This window comes from Platalea leucorodia (assembly GCF_965183815.1).
Source record: "Platalea leucorodia genome assembly, chromosome: 1".
Classification (NCBI taxonomy): Eukaryota; Metazoa; Chordata; class Aves; order Pelecaniformes; family Threskiornithidae; genus Platalea; species Platalea leucorodia.
The window spans coordinates 132,498,182-132,517,437 of record NC_138823.1 but is presented as its reverse complement, the minus strand read 5'-3'; the positions used below and the strand labels follow the sequence as shown (position 1 = coordinate 132,517,437).

Here is a 19,256-nt window from a genome sequence, read left to right as displayed (position 1 = left end):
ACCCTCCCTTCAGGTATTTATACACATTGATGAGGTCCCTCCTGAGGCTTCTCTTCTCCAGGCTGAACAGTCTCACCTCTCTCAGCCTTTCCTGAAATGTGAGGTGCTCCAGTCCTTTCATCCTCTTTGTGGCCCTTCGCTGGACTCTCTCCAGTGTGTCCAGAACTGTACACAGTACTCCAGGTGTGGCCTCACCGGTGCTGAATAGAGCTCGACCTTCTGGCAGCACTCTTCTTAATGCAGCCCAGGATAGTGTTAGACACCTTTGCTGCAGACTTTTCTTTAGAATTGCCTTTAGTTATGCAGACTTTCCTTTAGAATTTGCTGTTTTGAAGGTGTTTGAGTGAGAGGACCTTGAGCTAAATGCTTCTCTTGTGGACTTTATTTTTTTCTCAGCAGACACCATAGTTTCTTTTTTGTTCTTCTTCTAGAAGGTGTACTTGTACTGGGTTCTGAAGCAGAAAAGATCTGAGGCACTATCCTGTTCAGAGAGGACTGTTTGGTGTATATCGCATAGAGTTTATAGGAAGTAAGGACATAAAAGCATCTCTGACAGGTGCTGCTTATAAAGTTTGTTGGGTCACGTAGTTAAGCATGCAAAACCCTTCAGCAGTTGTAAAGATAAAATATAAAGATGGTACTACATGTAATTTTTCTAGCTTTCCTGCTAAAGGTTGCACCAAGACATAAATTAAAAGGTTTATAAATTGGAACTACTTGAAACTAATTTACAGCATAGTCTCATATATTTAATCTTACAGGCTCATGAGCGACTGGAAGATTCGAAACTTGAGGCTGTCAGTGACAACAACTTGGAGCTGGTGAATGAAATTCTTGAAGACATCAGTCCCTTAATAAATAAAGATGAAAATATTGCAGAATTGGTTGGAATACTCAAGGAGCCTCATTTTCAGGTGCCACATTTTACTGTATATTACCAACTTACTGTATCAGTGTCCACATATGGATCTAGGAATAATAATGAAACAAAACCTGAACTGTAGCAAACTTTAATATGGAGGATTTTACTCTGAATGAAAGGTAAAGCAGAAGCCATGTGGGGATGAGCACAATTTTATTCTTTGATATCACATCAAGAATATATTCGCTCATTGTATTGAAATCCACTTGAGTTTCTGTTATAAGTCTTGGACAAACATTTACCTCCTATATGACTGGAGTTTCCATAACAATTCCCTGAAGGCTTCATCCAGCATTTCCAGGTGGTCTCAGTTCCTTAGACTGAACCATTCTGCACTTCAGTTCAGCTGTTGGCATTCATACTCACGTGTAAGATGTACAGTTTGCAGAGCGAAGGAATGTGATTCTTCTGTGATGCGACCTGCACCGCAGCTTGAGACTCTGCATCCCTCTCGCTGTTGCTCTACTTCACATAAATGAAGTTTTGACATCCGCTTGTCAAAAGCAGATGGTTTTCTGTAGCTGCCATTCTATTACCAGCTGACCCTTGAAGACTAGCTTTTGTAAATCCTTGGTAGATTATGGACTTTCTAGGCAGGCTTCAGCTGACTTTAGTACTTAGCTACAGGTACCCTGTAGAATAACATAAGCAAAACTTTTGCCACAGTATAAATGTGCTTCTTTTGGCAGACAGCTATAGAGTCATAAGCATTTTTTGGGTATATGAGTTTAAACACACATTCTTTTTCTAAATTTTCAGTTACACATTATACAAACATAGCAATGAGGTGCATTACTGTGTAACATAGATAAACACTGGAAATGCTGTCAAGCTGTGGCCTGTTGGAAGAAGGAACACTTAAGAGCTCAGCTTTTGAGGTAGCAGCTGTTCTGAGTGCTGACTGTTCTTCTGCCTCTTCCGAAGAGCAGGATGCTGGCCTCCCTTGTGCTCTTATTTTTCCAGAAGGGCATCATAACTAAGGGATCGAAGACTGTCATTTGGAGCCTTACTGGTGAATAAACCTTCAAATCAGTCTTTGATCCCTTAGCAGAAGTTGGTACTGGAAAAAGAGAGGATGAATTTGGAGGAATTGGTAGTTACAATGCAAAAAGATTGGAATTGGGGGCCAACTGGTGCAGTGACAGACCTGACAAAGATCCATTGTGTTAGAGAAAGAAACTAAAGCTGACAAGTCAAAGAGGACGAATCAAAAGATGAAAAGAACTTAATAAGTGAAGAACTTGTTGGAGTAGACTGACTTTGAAAGGTACTGTAGCGATGATCTCTCAAGAGAGGTGGCAAAGACCAGAGACCAACTGGGCAAAGAATCTTTGTTGTGGAGACTGGAAATGGCCTGTAGGAGACAGATCAAATAAGAATTTTAATTGGAGTGAGTAGCCAATACTAAGGCAAACCCAGCATTCATACCTGTTCAGTGGTCATATTTACAGAGAGGCACAGCATGATGCTGGTGTCAGTTACTCCATTAGTTCAGGCTTAAGCAACTTACACATTTAATTTAAAAGTTTCAAAGTAGCTGGTGAACAAAAATGCCAATATTTATGCTATTTCTTGTAATTTTTTTGTTGTTTGATTTATGAAGGGCAGACTTGAAATTGCATATATGCTATGTTAACTTTACAGTTTTGCTCTGATCTTCTGTTAGTGCTTCCTAATTTTATGTTAAAGGTCCATTTAACAAATCTCTCTTCTGTTTTCCTTCCCTGTCCCCAGCACTAGGCATCTAGTGAAGACTGTAAGGCCAGGACAAGCCAACAGTGATACCTTCTAAAATGTTTTGTGAGGATTTAGTGACGTGTTGCGCAGACTTCTGAGTAGAGAAGTAGTATCATCCACCTGTGGTGGTGTTCTCTCCCATCAACTTGTTCAGTTGTTCTTTTGAACCCATGTAAAAATCTGGCATTCACAACATCCCCCAGCAGAGTGGAGACTAGGCTGTTTTGGTTTTGAGACTGTCTCCTGTCAACTTCACTCAATATCCTCTTGTGTAGGAAGAGATTTAACAGTTTTTCTTAATCAGCTTTTCCATGTTACTTGTGATTTGAGAGACCTCATTGTATATGTATGTCTGTCTCAAATAAATAAAAAGAAGAGAAGCAAAGCTGTATACAGCTTCCCAAAGTCAGTCACAGAAACGTGGATTTATGAAGTGGTGTAATAATTTCCATTGCATCTCCTATTCGTTGCTTAAAAATTCCTAGTATTTGGTTTGCCTTTTTTAACAGCTGGTGAATAGAATAGAAAAGTTAAGTTGGAAGGGACCTACAATGATCATCTAGTCCAACTGCCTGACCGCTTCAGGGCTGACCAAAAGTTAAAGCATATTATTAAGAGCATTGTCCAAATGGCTGTTCAACATTGACAGGCTTGGGGCATTGACTGCCTCTCTACGAAGCCTGTACCAGTGTTTGACCACCCTCTCAGTAAAGAAGAGGTACCTCTAGGCTCGATAAACATCGACGTGGGGTTTTTGTTTGGTTTGGTTTGGTTTTGTACTGTTTACACCTCTGAGATACCACTTCTGAGTCTGTCAGTTAATATGTTAAATTAGGATTGTATTTTCCCTTGCAGTCTGTGTTGAATTTCATTTGCCCTGTTGCTCATGAGGTGCTCCTGCAGGTTACAGTCAGTTGTTTTACGCCTTGAATAGTTTAGCAGGATCAGCAAACCCTGTCATTTCACTTCTCATCCCCATTTCCTAGGTCACTTATCTGACATGTCAGTGTATTGGCAGGTGTAGAACTGAGCCCAGATGCCTGTGGGAAATCCCCTGGTGACATGAATTGTGAAAACTAATACTGTATTCCTGGCCCCAGTTTTTCTGTCTTTTAGTCAGTATTTTCATCCATTTGAGAGCCTTGCTGCTTATCCTATAGTAGCTTTGTTTCTTTAAAAGACTTCGATAAAGGTGTCTACCAAAGGCATTTTGGAAATTGATCTGTATTATCAACTGTAACTGCCTTGCTGCCATGCTTGGCGACTCTTTCAAGGAACTTAACTAGATTTGAGAAGCATGACTACCCTTTATTAAAGCATGTTGGTGCTTTCTCATGATCTATTTTGTCCAGTCATTCTGTTTTTTATGGAAATTTCTTCTAATTTGTTTAATATCGGCATCAGACTTACTGGTTTGCAGTTCGTTGATTCTTCCTTGGAACCCAGTTCAAAAATTCATGTCATGATTGTTGCATGCTATGAACAAGATTGCATGCTGCTTCTTTCACTCTACTGTTGAGTGAGTCATGGGTATGTAAGAGAGAAATAAGCCATGTCTAGAGCTCCCTACTTCATTTGCTACAAAGCCTGGATGGTACAGAAAGAATTAGGTATGAAAGGAAGATAGAAGTCTATTTGATGGTTAAGATAGTTGAATGCTGCCCTGGAGAACTAACCTATCCTTCATTTTGTCAGAATTAGAGTTCGTTAAAAAAAAAAAAAAGTCTGAAGCAGCTTTAACTTGTTTTTTTTTGTTTGTTTGTTTGTTTTTATTTTCTAAGCACCTGTTGTGAGGCCTTCAGTCTCATTTGCAGAAACAATGAACAGTTTTAGCTGCTCTGTACAGGCAAAAAGCAACTAGCTACTTACTTTTTAAAAGTAGGTCTGATGTGATTCAATTTGGAAGCCTAAAATTAGGGTGTACTTTTCGGCCCTTAATTTTGTGCAAGGCAACAAACACAACTGAGGCCAAAGCAGTGTTATTTTGATTAAGTGTTTTTATTTAACTGATATTGTAGTTATGACCACTCTAGAAGAGCTTCTAGGAAAATTTGCAGACCAAAATGTGGATACAGTATTCTTTCTAAGGCTTGGGGAGGCTCTCTCTCACACCGAAAAGGAAACAGAAAATTAACTAAAACCTCAGGAAATAAGTGCTATCCTTTCTGCCTCGTTTGGTGCAAGGGGGAATATTCCAAATTCTTCAAGAAGGGATCTGTAAGGAAGAAAGGGAAAATACAATGTCATTTGTAATTATAAAAAATGTAATTTGCATCCTTTCTCCAGTTCAGTAAATGTGTGAACAAGTTTCATGGACACTATTGTGTAACTGTTTTACAGGCTGATTCTGTATTTTACAAATGAATGGTGCCGCTTTATCACAGCATCATCTTACAGTTGTAACCTACCTCGGCATACAAGTATTAAATGTGGTATACAAGTCGTCAGTGCAATAGCTTATTTGAATGTATCATTTAGTGCTGAAAATACCGAATTACAGAACTTCATTCTTTCACACGTTTTTACAGAAGATACCTTGGGGAGGGACTGGCTTATGGAGTACAGGTGCATGTATGGTTATACTATTACGTTTGACTGTCTGTTCCCTCCCTTTTCTTTCTTCTCCTTTCATTCCTTTATTTTTCTTCCCTTACACATTTTACCCCTTTTAGTTTTAAGTGAGCTTTTCGGGGTTCAAAGTGTGGAAGATACTAAGTTCTGATGACTTTCACAGTATTGATGGCTGGCCATCAGGCCAGTATGTATTGAAAGAGCCAGCTGGCACATGCCGTGCGTAGAAAAGGCTATAGCAAGTCTTGCCAGACAGTAGCTGAAGAGCAGAAAAGAGGAGTGGTAAGAGAAGTTGCCTTGAGGGAAGAGGGAGGAGTTGAAAGTATCGCACTGTTGGAGTGGTTAAACATGCAGAAGAATCACTTCTGCTGCTTATGGAAGAACTTGTTCAGTTATTTTCACCTTTCCAAGAGTTATGCAAGCCATTCATCCTAAATAGTAGATTCTGCTGGCCATAAAATACTTAACCTGAAAAGCAGCCAATATTTTCTTCTAATGGTTAGCTTTATAATGGTTAGTTAATCATACCTTTAAAATGTTTCATTTAGAAAAGTGATCTTAAGTTGTCTCCTAGACAGATCTAATTTATAGGGTTATTTTTCCCACATATTCATGCCTCCTTACCAGCCCCCCTGATTTCTCTAAGATTTTAAATTAGTTCCTCACTTTTCCGGAACAGCCTTTACAAATCTCTTCTTTTCATATGTACGTTAGGGGCCTGTAGTCCATTTATTAAGTTCTCATTTTTAAACAGTGTTATCAGAGAAGACTAGCACATATTTAGTGCATAAAAGAGGAACGGAAATATTATAAGTACTTCTGAGGCCTGAAGTGTTAGGAAAGCAGTCCTAAGTTCAAGACCATGGTGTTGTTCTGGTCTTGTGTATACCCCCCACTTCCAGCCCCCAATTTGTAATTTAATTGTTCTATTGGATCACAGTTGGGGAAGTAGTTATCATATAGGGCAGGCAATGCTTCATAACTTGTAGAGATTGTGCTGAGAATTTTTTTAGGAAAAACAAATCTTGAATTTGAACTTGGCTTCAGCGCTGTAGAGAGCCTTGGATGTTTAATGTTTCTTTGTTTACTGAATTTTGAATTACTTATTTGACAGGTTAAAAAAAAAATTTAAAAAGTACAACCACAGAAAACTACTGTAAAGAAGTCGGTATGTTCTATGTTTATGGATTGCTTTCTGACAGTATCTTGCACAAAGCGGACATACTGTCTGCCACAGGACTGTACGTCCATTGTGCAATATCTCTTCTGGTATGCAGAGTTCTTCTAAATGCCTTATTCCAGCAATATTGCCATTTTTTCCATGAGAACCTTTCTATAGTTATCCAGTCTTGGATAGTCAGCTGATCCTGCTTACATATGCGGTATGGAGGAAACTTTGAACTGTTTTATGGTTGTTGCTTATTCAGTCCCTGTTGTTTTGCAGACTTTGGCAGTGGTTTTATAAGTGTTCTAGCACCAGTATGGGCAAGGTCAGATTCCAGGGGAGCTCTGGAGTTGCAGGAGCACAGGATATCACTTTTTCTGGTACCGTAAGAAAGAAACAAGTGAAGTTCATGCAACTGTATTTCACAGATCACTCAACCATATTACTGAAATAGGAAAGTAACTGTGCGTGACATAAAATGTTGGAGAGCAGTCCGACAGCGGCTACAGACACATGGCCCCTCTTGCCAGGTGGCTTTGTTTAAGTGTTCTTCAGGACTGTATGCCGTCACCTGACTGGCGGGAAACAGTCTCATAAAACTGGTATAGATTCTTGAGTTTCAGAACTGAGAGTTAGGTATGGGAAGGCAATAAATTAGCTGTGGCTTGTTTTAAGGAAACCAATAAGCTGCTTTTCTTAAAGAAACCATTTTATAATTTATAATTTATAATAGCAACGTACAGTCCCTGATAGTCCTTCTATGACTCAGCCATCATGTAAATAGCAGGAAAAAGATGTTGTAATTGAGAGATGGTTAAGTAGTAGTTGAAAGAATTCATGCTCATCTATGAAATTGAGTGAATACATAGGATCAGAACGTCGATGATGGGATCAGGTTTAAGAACTGAAGAATCTTACAGAGCATGTTAATTTGCAAAGGATGTCACAGACTGTTTCTGTAGTAGTCTTTTTTGACTGTGGATCAGATTATAATCCATAAACTTATATGATCATTAAGGGCAGGGGGCTGTACAAGCATGGATATGTGTAAGACTCCATGAGAAATCTAGTGGTTTGTGGCCAGGTTTGGGAACAATTTGTTCTAGCATGTGACCAAAAGAGAAAACTGGAAGTATCCTACTGGTGCATCTACCTGGTTTGGTCTGTGGTAATGTGTTAAAATGTGTAGTTGATACTAGTTGGTTTCATTTTGGAAATGCAGAAAGATCCAAAAATGTTGCTTGCAAACATTGGGAAACAGAGATCTATTCTCCTGGTTTCTGGATTGGATGTGCCTTGGATAATGAAGAATTAGAAATTGCTACCATCAGACTGCTTGATTTAAATAAATGATTGTTTTTACTATTTAATTTGGTTTGGTTTCTGTCCATAGTATCAGCGCAACCACAATAAGCAGCTGTCTTTACAGTCTTAATGGCAGGGACAGGATCGGTGAATTAGTACCTCCTTCTAACCTCAGGTTGAAATATCAGCAGGGTCATTGTGTAATGGGCAGATTAAAATGACTGTTCAGGTTTGTGATGCTTGAGAGCTTGCATATTGAGCTTAGCACTAATCTAATATGGTTGCACAGCTTCTAGGTTAGAGGTGACTTACAGAAGCATGGAGCAGACTGCAGAGCAAAATTGTTAAACTTGCTTAAATGTCACCTGCTCACCAGCTCTGCTTCCTAGGAGTTTGCTGTCTTCCTCTGGCGTGTGCATGTCACTATCAATGATAGTCCCTATGATGTCCTGTCCTCAGTGTCTTCTCTTTGGCTACTTAGTTGACATCGGTCAGTGATCTAACTTAAGACCATATCTCATCAGGTCACTGTTTGAAACAAAGCTGTGTTGTTTGAGGCCTAGTAGGCATCTCCTCTACTTGCTTCTTTCCCTCTTCCTGTATGTGTCGGTGAGACTGTGCTACAGGATGCTTTATCTTCAGCTACCATATGTGGTGGTTATAGGTGTCTCTTTTCCTCTTTAAGACAGAAAGTCTCCACTGTCTAATTTCAGAAGTTGGATCTTGTTTTACCTGTATGTATTGTCTTAGAAATACTTTCTTTAAATCTTAAAGTATCTTTCATGAGAAGATCAAGTCTAAATTGCATTGTCTTCCAAACGTGATTTTATTTATCTGGATCTCTTCCTTTTGGTTTGTACTTAACATATGTGGACTGGTGAAAACACCATTAACTATAAGGTCTGAGCTCTTGTCTTCCAAAGTGAATTCTGTTAACTTGGATTCATTTGGTGCTAGAATTCTGCCTTGGCTTTAGGGAAGCAGAAAGCACTCATTCTGCAGATTGCTAGAAATCCTTGCATACCTGTAATTATCTTTAATTTACAGTTACTTCCAAATTACTGTGGAGGAAAATTTTATTACATTAGACACAAGTATCTAATGATGACTTATCTTCTTTTTTTTCACAGTGGGTTGTTCGTTTACTTTAAACATTCGCTCAGATACTGTCTCATTAAGTGAAAGACTGTTTTAGGTACTCCTTTTTCCACCTTCTTCCCAGCAAATTCACATATTCCTCCCAAATTCATTACCCTTCTCCTCTACTTTCTTAAGAGGAAGCATTTGTATTTACAAAAGAGACCATATTTGTCAAGACAGTAGGCTTATCAGCCCATGTGAGTACTTGTATTTCATACAAACATGAAAGTGAATTTTCGCTCCATTCCATGTGAAGTAAGAGTTTTAAGATATGGTCCCAAAAGGGCAGTTTCAGTGGTTATTCAGCACTAAATCCGTTTGCAAATGGTTATTTCATGATTTAAAAAAGGCTTTTTCTGTTTCTTTTCAGTCACTCTTGGAAGCACATGATATTGTGGCTTCAAAATGTTACGATTCCCCTCCTTCTAGCCCAGAAGTCAATAATTCTTCAGTAAACAACCAGATTGTTCCAGTAGATGCTATTCGTATTCTTGGAATTCACAAAAGAGCAGGAGAGCCACTGGTAAGTAATTGAAGATGAGTGTGTCTTTAATTTAAAGTGCAAGTGAAAGCATTTGCATGTGCCTAATTTCTTGTATTACATTTTAATTGTTTCCATTATTATGTTGTGTAATTTAATGGGCGATAGGATCAGTATTGAGGGGTTGAAATAAGAATATATTTGTGTGTTCTCTATCCTGTTCTCATTAAGAAATTATGGGATAGTGAATAGGCAGTCACCAGGCTGAATGACTTGCTAGCATAACTGACTAACTCAACATTTGTTTGGTCCTGATACAAAATGATAGGATTGCATGCAGTCAAGAACAATACAGTCATTGTTCAGTCTTATGAAAACCTTGTCTGAAAGCACTTTTGTGCCACCTGATGCTTATCTGTGTATTAGGAACTCCTACACTGTAGTAATTATTACTGTCTCTTGTCATTGGGGTAGAAAGAATATCCCACAGCTGTATATTTTTGCTTGAGATAATGGTAAAATGAAATTGAAATTTGAACAACGGTAAACTAGGTGTCACATACCTCTTTCAGGGTGTTACGTTTAGAGTTGAGAACAATGATCTGGTAATAGCACGAATTCTTCATGGCGGAATGATAGATCGACAAGGTCTTCTGCATGTAGGTGACATTATTAAAGAGGTGAATGGCCATGAGGTTGGAAACAATCCAAAAGAACTGCAGGAACTGCTGAAAAATATTAGTGGCAGTGTCACTCTGAAGATACTCCCCAGCTACAGAGACACTGTTATTCCTCAACAGGTCAGTAGCACATTTCTAACAATTCTGGAAAAAGAACTTCTGCTTGGTACTGTATCGCATAAGATTATTTTAAGATTTTGGATTAGACATATTTTGCATATTTAATGCTAGCAGGAAGGCTAAAATGGAGATACCTGTATTCACTTTTAAGTACATTTTGGAAATGGGTTAATTCAGTAGGTTAATACCATGCCTAATATGCCTGCCTAAAAAAATTGCAATGAGTATCTAAGATTGATAAGCATTTGTATACTACATATAAAGCATGTTTCTTTGACATCCAGTGGCCTCTGATGACCTAGCCACAAGCACACTAAACTGCAGTGAACTGCATGTGTTTATAACATGATCAATGTCCAAGTAATCTGTTTCATATGATTCAGAAACATTGAATTCAACAGAGGAGCTTGAACTTGCTGACTGAAGTAGGAACTTGAATGGTGGCTATTCCGTATCCTTTTGTTGTTGCTGTAGGCTGTCGATTCCTCCACTGCAGAAATAACTTGTTGCTCTAAATCTGCATTTAAAACATCTTGTAAGACACTCCTTCAGGTAGTGGGTCTTAATGCCTGTGACTATAATAGACTGTCCTTACACTGAGTGGATGCTGAGGGAAGGTGCTGTGTTTGAGGCAGGTGCACCGCTTCCTTTGCTCCCCAACCTGGCAGAAAAAAGTTAAAGATGTTTCCAGTCTCCTGATGCAACTTACTGTTTCTTCCCCTGCATCAAATTTGAGTCTTAAGCAGTCACGTTTCTTGTTTCTTTTGAAACATTTGAGTTAATGGCAAAATTAATTCTTAGGATTACACAATACTTGAATACAGTGTCCACATTCTGAGAATTTTTTATGTTTTTAAGTAATTTAAAGTCAGAATACTAATTGAGTTGCATATACTGAAATGCAACAATGAGTGTTTTGTAATACATTGTCCAAATAGAACAGTTGGCTCTTTATTTTTATCATGAAGCTCCTTGAGCCAAGGTTTGCACTGCTGATTATTTCTACTCTCTCAGCTGGTATATGTGTCAGTTTTTCCTATAGATTGCATTTTACTTGCCAAATGCAGCCTGTCAAACTTTTTATGCTGTAGGTAAAGACATTACTTCAGTTTGACAGCTAAATTAGTAAGATTGTATTTTACAATGTTTAAGCTTTGTAAATTTTTACGCATTTCAGGTTTTTGTGAAGTGTCATTTTGATTATAATCCGTATAATGACAACCTCATCCCATGCAAAGAAGCAGGTTTGAAATTTTCTAAAGGAGAAATTCTTCAGATTGTAAACCGGGAAGATCCAAATTGGTGGCAGGTTAGTAAAAAGATGAAAAAAATAAAATAAAAAACTGAAAAGCTTCACTAGTTGCCTTAATAATAAACTCTTTAAATTATGATCTACTTCCATTCAACAGTAGATGTAAGAAAAAATATTTACACTGCAATCCAATTTCAAGCTGATATCAAGATATTAACAATTGCAATACTAGAGAAAATTGAATGGTATAAATTGTATATGTAATGCTCATTTTGCTATTATTACTATTTATTTGTCTTTGTTCTGGTATCGTAAGCCTAGACGTTCCAGAATCAGTTTAAGCGAACAGTTTCTAGCAGAAAGTCCTAGGTTGACTGTGTTACCTGTGGTAGGCCTTCCCTGACAGTGACTGTGGAAGAAGCAGACCCCTTCCTGAGTGCTCAGAGTTGAGGAGAGAGAGGGAAATTAACCCTGTGGATTTGAAGAGGGGTGAGAATAGCTATTTGGAGCAGCTGTATCTTTTATTTCACCAGTGGTGGTCAGTGTCTGTGAGCTGTAACATGCATGTTCATAATCAAAGTGTTTGGCACTATTTCAAATATTAACAGTTCATCCTGCTTTAAGGTTGTATTTCTACATTCAGTCCTTCAGTAGAAATGTAATCCAGTGCTTATGCTATTTTTATTTTTTCAAGAGACTGGACACACAATTAAACATCATCACTGCCTTTGAAAGTGGGACTAGTGAACCTTTAAGACACTTTTCTCAACCAAGATACTCAAAATTGCAAGTGGCAGTGGCAATCTAGGCAAAGAGTTTAGCATCATTAATTTCCCTTTCCACCCCTAAATTGCTCACCCTTTGCTAGATAAGAAGCAATAGTGAGCCAGACATTACTTGAGAGCAGTATATGTATGACTTCTTTAAAAGCAACAAAAATATTTGAATATACATCAACTGTTGTTGAATTCTGTTGCTTGTCAGTGACAATAATAACAGAAAGAAAGAGAATAAAAAGTGTGAGGGGAGGCAGACGATTTATTACTGCTAAGTTACTTAGTTTCAGAAGTTAGACGCTCCAAAACTCTGGAGTAGTTTGACATTCAGCTTACATACTGTCTTCTCTATTGCTTTTCAAGTTCTCCAGCTTGTAACTTGTGGGAGTCCAGGAGAAGTAAATCTTAAATCTTAAAACACTCGATCTGTGGCAAAAATCAAATGAATTGAACCAGCGTAGTGTGTTGCAAGTATTGCTACGCACATAATGCCACTGGGAAAAAAAAGTTAGTTTTTCCTTGTGCTGTAGAGAAATGCTAGACTGCTACTGAAAACTTGCTAATTGTAAAAAATCAGTTAGTGATAGGTGAAAGCATAGAAGTTGAAAAGCGAACAGTTCCTGTTAGCAAGAGACAGCCCAACCAGTTATGGAGAAGAAAAGTGTAACATTTTGTAACTGTGTGTTTGTATGTGTTAAGCTTGCTGAAAATTGAGCTTGCCATTAAATTATTTTATAAGGAATCTTAGCCAAACTTTCATTACCAGGAATATTTAAGTTACTAGGATTTTAAATCTGTAGTTACTTAGTACAAAAAGCTTGAAGGCATGATTAGGCATATGTTAATGCATTCACTGTGTGTGAAATGAGAGTTAATAAGCTGCACTGGAACCTGTTTGGAGTAGTTCAAGAATACAAAATAAGTGTATTTGTGTACTAGAAAGTCTTGAGTTTTGTCACTTGAGAGTTCAATGTCTGGAGCCATAGAATTCCATTTAGGATTTTGATGCCAAAAGTTTATGGCTATAGGAGCTTACTAATTTAATGGGAACCGGTAAGGAAACTTCTATCTATTTTATTTAAGTTTCCTGACTTTTAATACTCAATGGCAAGACACTATTACTGTGAGACAGAATTTTAATATCCACGTCTGAGTTTGAATTTCTGGCTCTCCGCAGTAAATGTATCAATACTCACCATTGAGAAACTCTGGCAGTGCGCAAGTCAGTCAATACCATGTCAATGAGAAAAATGCTTCTCACAAGTTACCTATGATTTTTCTTTTTTATTTTTCTAGGCTAGTCATGTCAAAGAAGGAGGAAGTGCAGGGCTTATTCCTAGCCAGTTCCTGGAAGAGAAGAGAAAGGCCTTTGTTAGGAGGGACTGGGACAACTCGGGTGAGATTTAATGAATTTCAGGAACAGATTTTGCTCTGACTCCATTTGTTTTGCTTTTCCTGCCTTCATAGATACTAGAAAACTCTGTGTGAGAATACACAGAATATTGCAAAATGCTAATTATTGTATTTTGGCTTTGACTGAAGGATGAAGGCTAAAATCTATCTTTAGTCTTCATAGATACATGAATCAGCTTTGCCACCTGCTGAGGAAAAGCTAAATGAGGTGGGAAAGGCATAAGAATTAGCTCTTTTTTTTTCCTTAATTATGTTTTTATAGTATGCGCTGAAAGTTAATAAATGAAACACGTTTGATGGATTTTTCTGCTGCTTTATACAAAGCTTTCTAGGAAAATTAACTTTTTCTCTGTGTTTGGTTCTTACTATGCCATTTGATGTGTATGAAAACAGATTTGATCTCCTGCCCTAGAATATATAAAATTCTAAAATACTCCTTGTAAATTTAATTAATCTCAACTCACATATGTTCATGTAAATAAGCTTCGGAAAAACACATTTAACAAAAATGATGAGTTTGTCTCAATTTTTATTTCTAGGGCCCTTCTGCGGAACAATAAGCAGCAAAAAAAAGAAAAAGATGATGTATCTCACTACAAGAAATGCAGGTATCTCTTAATATTACATATGAATCAATGTTCTCTAGGCTTCTAAACTTGCAGAGTCTAGGGTATCCAAAGCCAAAAGATTTTCAGTAAAATATTTGATTATAAATTTGATAGATCAGGTAGTTTTTGTGGTTTAAAAGCAATAGTGACCAGTGAAGATATGGTGGTGCTGAGTACATCTTTTGGTAGGTGGAAGTCAGAGAAGAACTTTGTGTTAAAAGAGAAAAAAAGCAGCAGCTTTGTTGCCAGCATGTTGAGGGATGTGATCCTTCCCCTCTTCTCAGTACTGGTGGGGCCACACCTGCGGTGTCCTGGGCTCCCCCCCAGTGCAAGAGAGATACAGACATACGAAGATGAAGGGACTGGAGCATCTCTCCTATGAGGAAAGGCTGAGAGAGCTGGGACTGTTCAGCCTGGAGAAGAAAAGGTTCAGGGGGGATCTCATCAATGTATATAAACACCTGAAGGGAGGACACCAAGAGGATGGAGCCAGGCTCTTTTCAGAGGAGCCCAGTGACAGGACCAGAGGCAACAAGCAACAACACAGGAGATTCCCTCTGAACATCAGAAAACACTTTTTCCACTATGAGGGTAACTGAGCACTGGTGCAGTTTGCCCAGAGAGGTTGTGGAGTCTCCCTCCTTGAAGATATTCAACAGCCATTTGTGCATGGTCCTGGGCAACCATCTCCAGGTGGCCCTGGTTGAGCAGGGGGTTGGACCAGATGTCCTCCAGAGGTAGCTTCCAATCTCAACCATTCTGTAATTCTCTGAAACCTCACTAATTGTTACTCACAGTTTTCCCATTCTGATCAATCTTTAATTTCGCCTGGGAAGTAAAGGTAATAATCTGACCGTATGCTGTCCATGAAGGGGCAACTATTTTATTCCCGCATGAATTTAAAGGAAGAAAGCTTGTGTCAGACTTAATGCCCTTTGAATACTATTTATATTCACATGTGGTCTGTTGATATATAGCAGGACTGCTTAATTTTTTTTCTTACAGTACTGATTGTGTATTAACTATTTTTTATACACTTCTCAATGTAGAATTTGATCGTCATGAAATCCAGATCTATGAGGAAGTAGCCAAAATGCCTCCTTTTCAGAGGAAAACACTGGTCTTAATTGGGGCCCAAGGAGTGGGGCGAAGAAGTTTGAAGAACAGGTTTATAGTACTGAATCCTACTAGGTTTGGAACGACAGTGCCATGTGAGTTGTCAGCATTCCTATTGTAATATCACACTTCGGTCTCTGATGATCTGGAAAATGCCTGATGTTTATCCCAGTGATTCAGGGTAGGAGTAATTTTGGCAGAGTATAAAAATTGTATAGAGTGGGAAAACAAAAGGTTCTTCATCTTCTCGGACAACTGGACTAACATACGATGACAGTGAAAATACTTGTAACTAGCTGCTAAATGTTACTGATGCTGCAGAAGAATTTTTGTATGTGCAGTATTCCAGTCTGTTAGGCTTCTTCAGTCACGGTCAGTTACTGAGGGGATTCTAGAAGTTCCTAGTAGTCTTTTGTAAGAACAGCCAGTGGAGTTTCTCAGGTCTGCTGTTTATTTTTCCATCTGTAGAAGCACCGTAGGCATTAGAAATTGTTACTTTAGTATTAGAAATGTAGGGGAAAGCAACAAACTTCCAATAAAATGGAAGTGTGTGTGATCTCCAAGATTTGTAGGATAACCTGGTGTTTTGATACATCTAGGCTCAAGCCCATGATCTTTCTTTTTTTCTCCCTAGCAACTTCAGGAAAAAACCTCCTCCCTTACTGAAGTATTGTTTTCTTGCCTTCCTTCCAGATAGTTACTTTGCTCCTTCACAAGATCTTTGGTTTTTTTTAACTGCCCCCTCCTGTTTGACTGCTGGCCACAGAAGTCCACCCTAGCTGTATTATTATTCTCCTCACCGAGTGGCGATACAAGTCTTACGAAAGGGATCCATTCACTGTTAGGTTTAATATATTCTAGAGTTCAACTCTAATTAAATGCAAGTAGTAGGCAGGTAATATGATGATAGGACAGCAAAGTCAGTTATAATCTGCTATTTTATTTTATTTTCACTTTGTTACTTAAATAATGTCTGTACTGGACAGCATAGCCAATACCCAAGATGGCTGCTAATGTTCTACTTAAATATTGGCTTTAATCTCTCTGCAGTGAATTTACCTTGCTTTAAAGGGTAAGTTGTCCTGGAAAGCAGCGTTAGCTGGCCTCCACTAAGATCTGGCTATGGTGGGTGGCCGCCTTCTGATATTTAAGCTAACTTTCTTTATAGCTAGCTCAGGTAATCCTACCCTGAATAACAGGGCAAATACAGTGAGCACAGTATGTGCTAGAGATTTGGGTGGGGGGCAGGTGGGCAGGGCAGATTTTGATGTGTGCTCAGTTATTTTCAGAAGTACATTTGGCATTTAGAGATAAATTTCTATTTGATTTCCAAGTCACTTAAATAATTATTCTATTCAGTGAATAATAAAAAAGATGATATGAATGAGTATTGTATATGGTGTGAAGGAGTAATACAAAGGAAATAAGCAAACGGGTGGGTAAGCAACATATAGGAAAGAAGAGAAATAAAGGGAACAGGAGGGGCTGTGCTCAGTTTTGAAACTTACACTAGAATAATTAATTAATCTGTATATGGAACAATTATAATTGTGTATTAATGTGGATTATACTCTCCCTAACTTAATAGGCAGTCCAGTCTCATGTTTGCATTCCAAATATGAAAAGAAAACATTCAATTTGTATTTTAAATTTTTTGTTTAGTTACTTCACGAAAGCCAAGGGATGATGAAAAGGATGGGCAAGCGTACAGATTTGTGTCACGAGCTGAAATGGAGATGGATATTAAAGCTGGCAGATATTTAGAGCATGGAGAATATGAAGGAAATCTTTATGGCACCAAAATTGATTCCATCCTTGAAGTTGTTCAGACAGGAAGGACCTGCATCTTGGACGTGAATCCACAGGTATATTATTTATAATGTTACACTACCAGTGTAGGAGTATAATGTTGAAGAGGTATGCCTTTAAATTCGAAGGCTTCTTACCTGGTTTAAAGATTACAGTATCAACTCGATTCTTGCATTTGTGGCACTTAGTTGGAATGAGTTAGAAAGATGGGTAAAAAACAACTTAGATTCTGTGTGGAAGAGGAGTCTTGCAGAGTAGTAAATAATCTTCACCAAGGAAAGAATGATGTCAAACATTTCAAAAGGCAGCACAGGAGTTTCTAAAACAGAAATAAGAATCTTCACTTACGTGTTTCTGCCCATTGTAACAGACTGGTTTTGCAGTGCCCCTTAAGTAATGGGGACATGTGGTGAGTCATTCTCAAACTTAGTTTTGGTTTTTTGTTTTTTTTGTTTTTTTTTTTTTTTCTTTCTTTTTCTTTGCTTCTAGGCCCTGAAAATACTGAGGACTTCAGAATTCATGCCCTACGTAGTGTTTATTGCTGCTCCAGAGCTGGAGACTTTGCGTGCTATGCACAAGGCTGTGGTAGATGCTGGAATTACAACCAAACTTCTCACTGTAAGCAGATTATTTCATATTTAGTTTGCTTTGAACAGGATGTTCGTAGATTTTTTTTTTTTATCTTTCATTTTAGATGGAATTTGTTCTGAAAGTAATGTCTCTAAGAAAAGTTAGGCAAGACTTTTGCTGATTACTTAGAAGAAGTTAATCAAATACTCTGTGTAAGGCAGATTGCTTCTTTCTTAAAAATAGGCCTCTTACAGAGAAGTGTTGATTACAAAAATTACTTGTGTCAATGTGTTCTTTGGGAAGTGTCACCTTTGATTATTTGCAGCAAATGGTAGATACCTGATGGTGGGAATTGTTCTTTTATGTAAATGTCTTTCCTTCTGTTTCTTCATCTCTCCCCCCAAAACGTTTTGCTGAGGTTTGCCTTACAATACAGGTGTGCTTTAAAAATGGAATTTGTAATCCTTAGGAAAGATATTGCAGCCTGAATAAAAAAAAAACCACCAACAGAATGCAACCTTGCTTCACTGCTGCAGCAGCACGTGCTGCACCGAGAATGGCTGGGAGCTGCCAGAATTAAGAAGTGTTGAGTAGCTTCTCTTCCCCTTAAGTTCCTTGCATTTGTCATCTAAAGCGAAGTGGCACATTTTATTCATTAGATCTTCTATCCTTTTCTGAGACACAGTGTGTAGCAGAGGGGAATGAGACGTGCTTCCTCCAGTGCAGCAAATTATAAATATTCTGTATGGGCACAAACTTTCCCAGCTGCAGGACCAAAGCAAAAAAAGCCAGCCTGAGCAGTTAAGCAAACTGTCCTCCGTGTTCAGCAGCACAGCTTCCCCATCAGAGAAAAGTCATGGTTTGCTGACAACTCACAACGATAGTGCTGCAGCTTAGATAGCAATATCTTGTATAATGCTGACGGGGCATTCAAAGCAATAAAATGGGAGATGGGTTAATCGCCACTAAATGAATATCAGATTTTTAGTCCTCCCCCCCGCCCAAGCCTGTGAGATCCCGTTCTCTTAACCACATGAGAGACTGTCCAGTCCTAGTCATGGGTTCTGGTTATTATAGATTCTAGTGTCCCTGTGGGTTAACTGCCCAGTGTGCATACCAGACCGAGTTCATGTGCTTCTGTTGACTTTGTTAAGAATTGCAAGATTTGCAAATATTTGGTTGCCATATTTAACATTATCGGCACAGCTCGTAACATTTCCAGCCCTTTCAGTACATTTTAGCTTAAGTTCTGTGTGGATTTATGATAAATGAAAACTTCCATTATGTTTTAAATATATTCAGAATATAGCTTTAAATAGTCAGTTGCAGCATGTAGTGAAGGGATACTTCTGCTGTATTTATGAGGATTTGCCAAGTCGTATGCTCTTAGTAATCTTTAAAATCTCTTCAACAGGACACTGATTTGAAAAAAACAGTGGATGAAAGTGCACGGATCCAGAGAGCATACAACCACTATTTTGATCTGACCATTGTAAATGACAACCTAGACAAAGCCTTTGAGAAGCTACAGACGGCTATCGAGAGACTGAGGCTGGAACCACAGTGGGTCCCAATTAGCTGGGTATATTGA

At 38.3% G+C, this 19,256-nt stretch overlaps 1 protein-coding gene across 1 annotated transcript in view; it reads left to right on the top strand.

The window, feature by feature from the left end:
- The window catches only part of PALS2 (protein associated with LIN7 2, MAGUK p55 family member), a gene marked incomplete at its 3' end in the record, with an annotated part of 56,720 nt that extends 37,464 nt beyond the window's left edge, over window positions 1-19,256 (top strand). Inside the window, exons 3-12 of the mRNA XM_082310430.1 lie at window positions 762-914; window positions 9,211-9,363; window positions 9,894-10,121; window positions 11,299-11,430; window positions 13,446-13,545; window positions 14,102-14,170; window positions 15,220-15,381; window positions 16,949-17,151; window positions 17,585-17,713; window positions 19,080-19,256. Of these exons, the coding sequence (XP_082166556.1) occupies window positions 762-914; window positions 9,211-9,363; window positions 9,894-10,121; window positions 11,299-11,430; window positions 13,446-13,545; window positions 14,102-14,170; window positions 15,220-15,381; window positions 16,949-17,151; window positions 17,585-17,713; window positions 19,080-19,256 (1,506 nt within the window). The remainder of the gene's footprint in view (window positions 1-761; window positions 915-9,210; window positions 9,364-9,893; window positions 10,122-11,298; window positions 11,431-13,445; window positions 13,546-14,101; window positions 14,171-15,219; window positions 15,382-16,948; window positions 17,152-17,584; window positions 17,714-19,079) is intronic.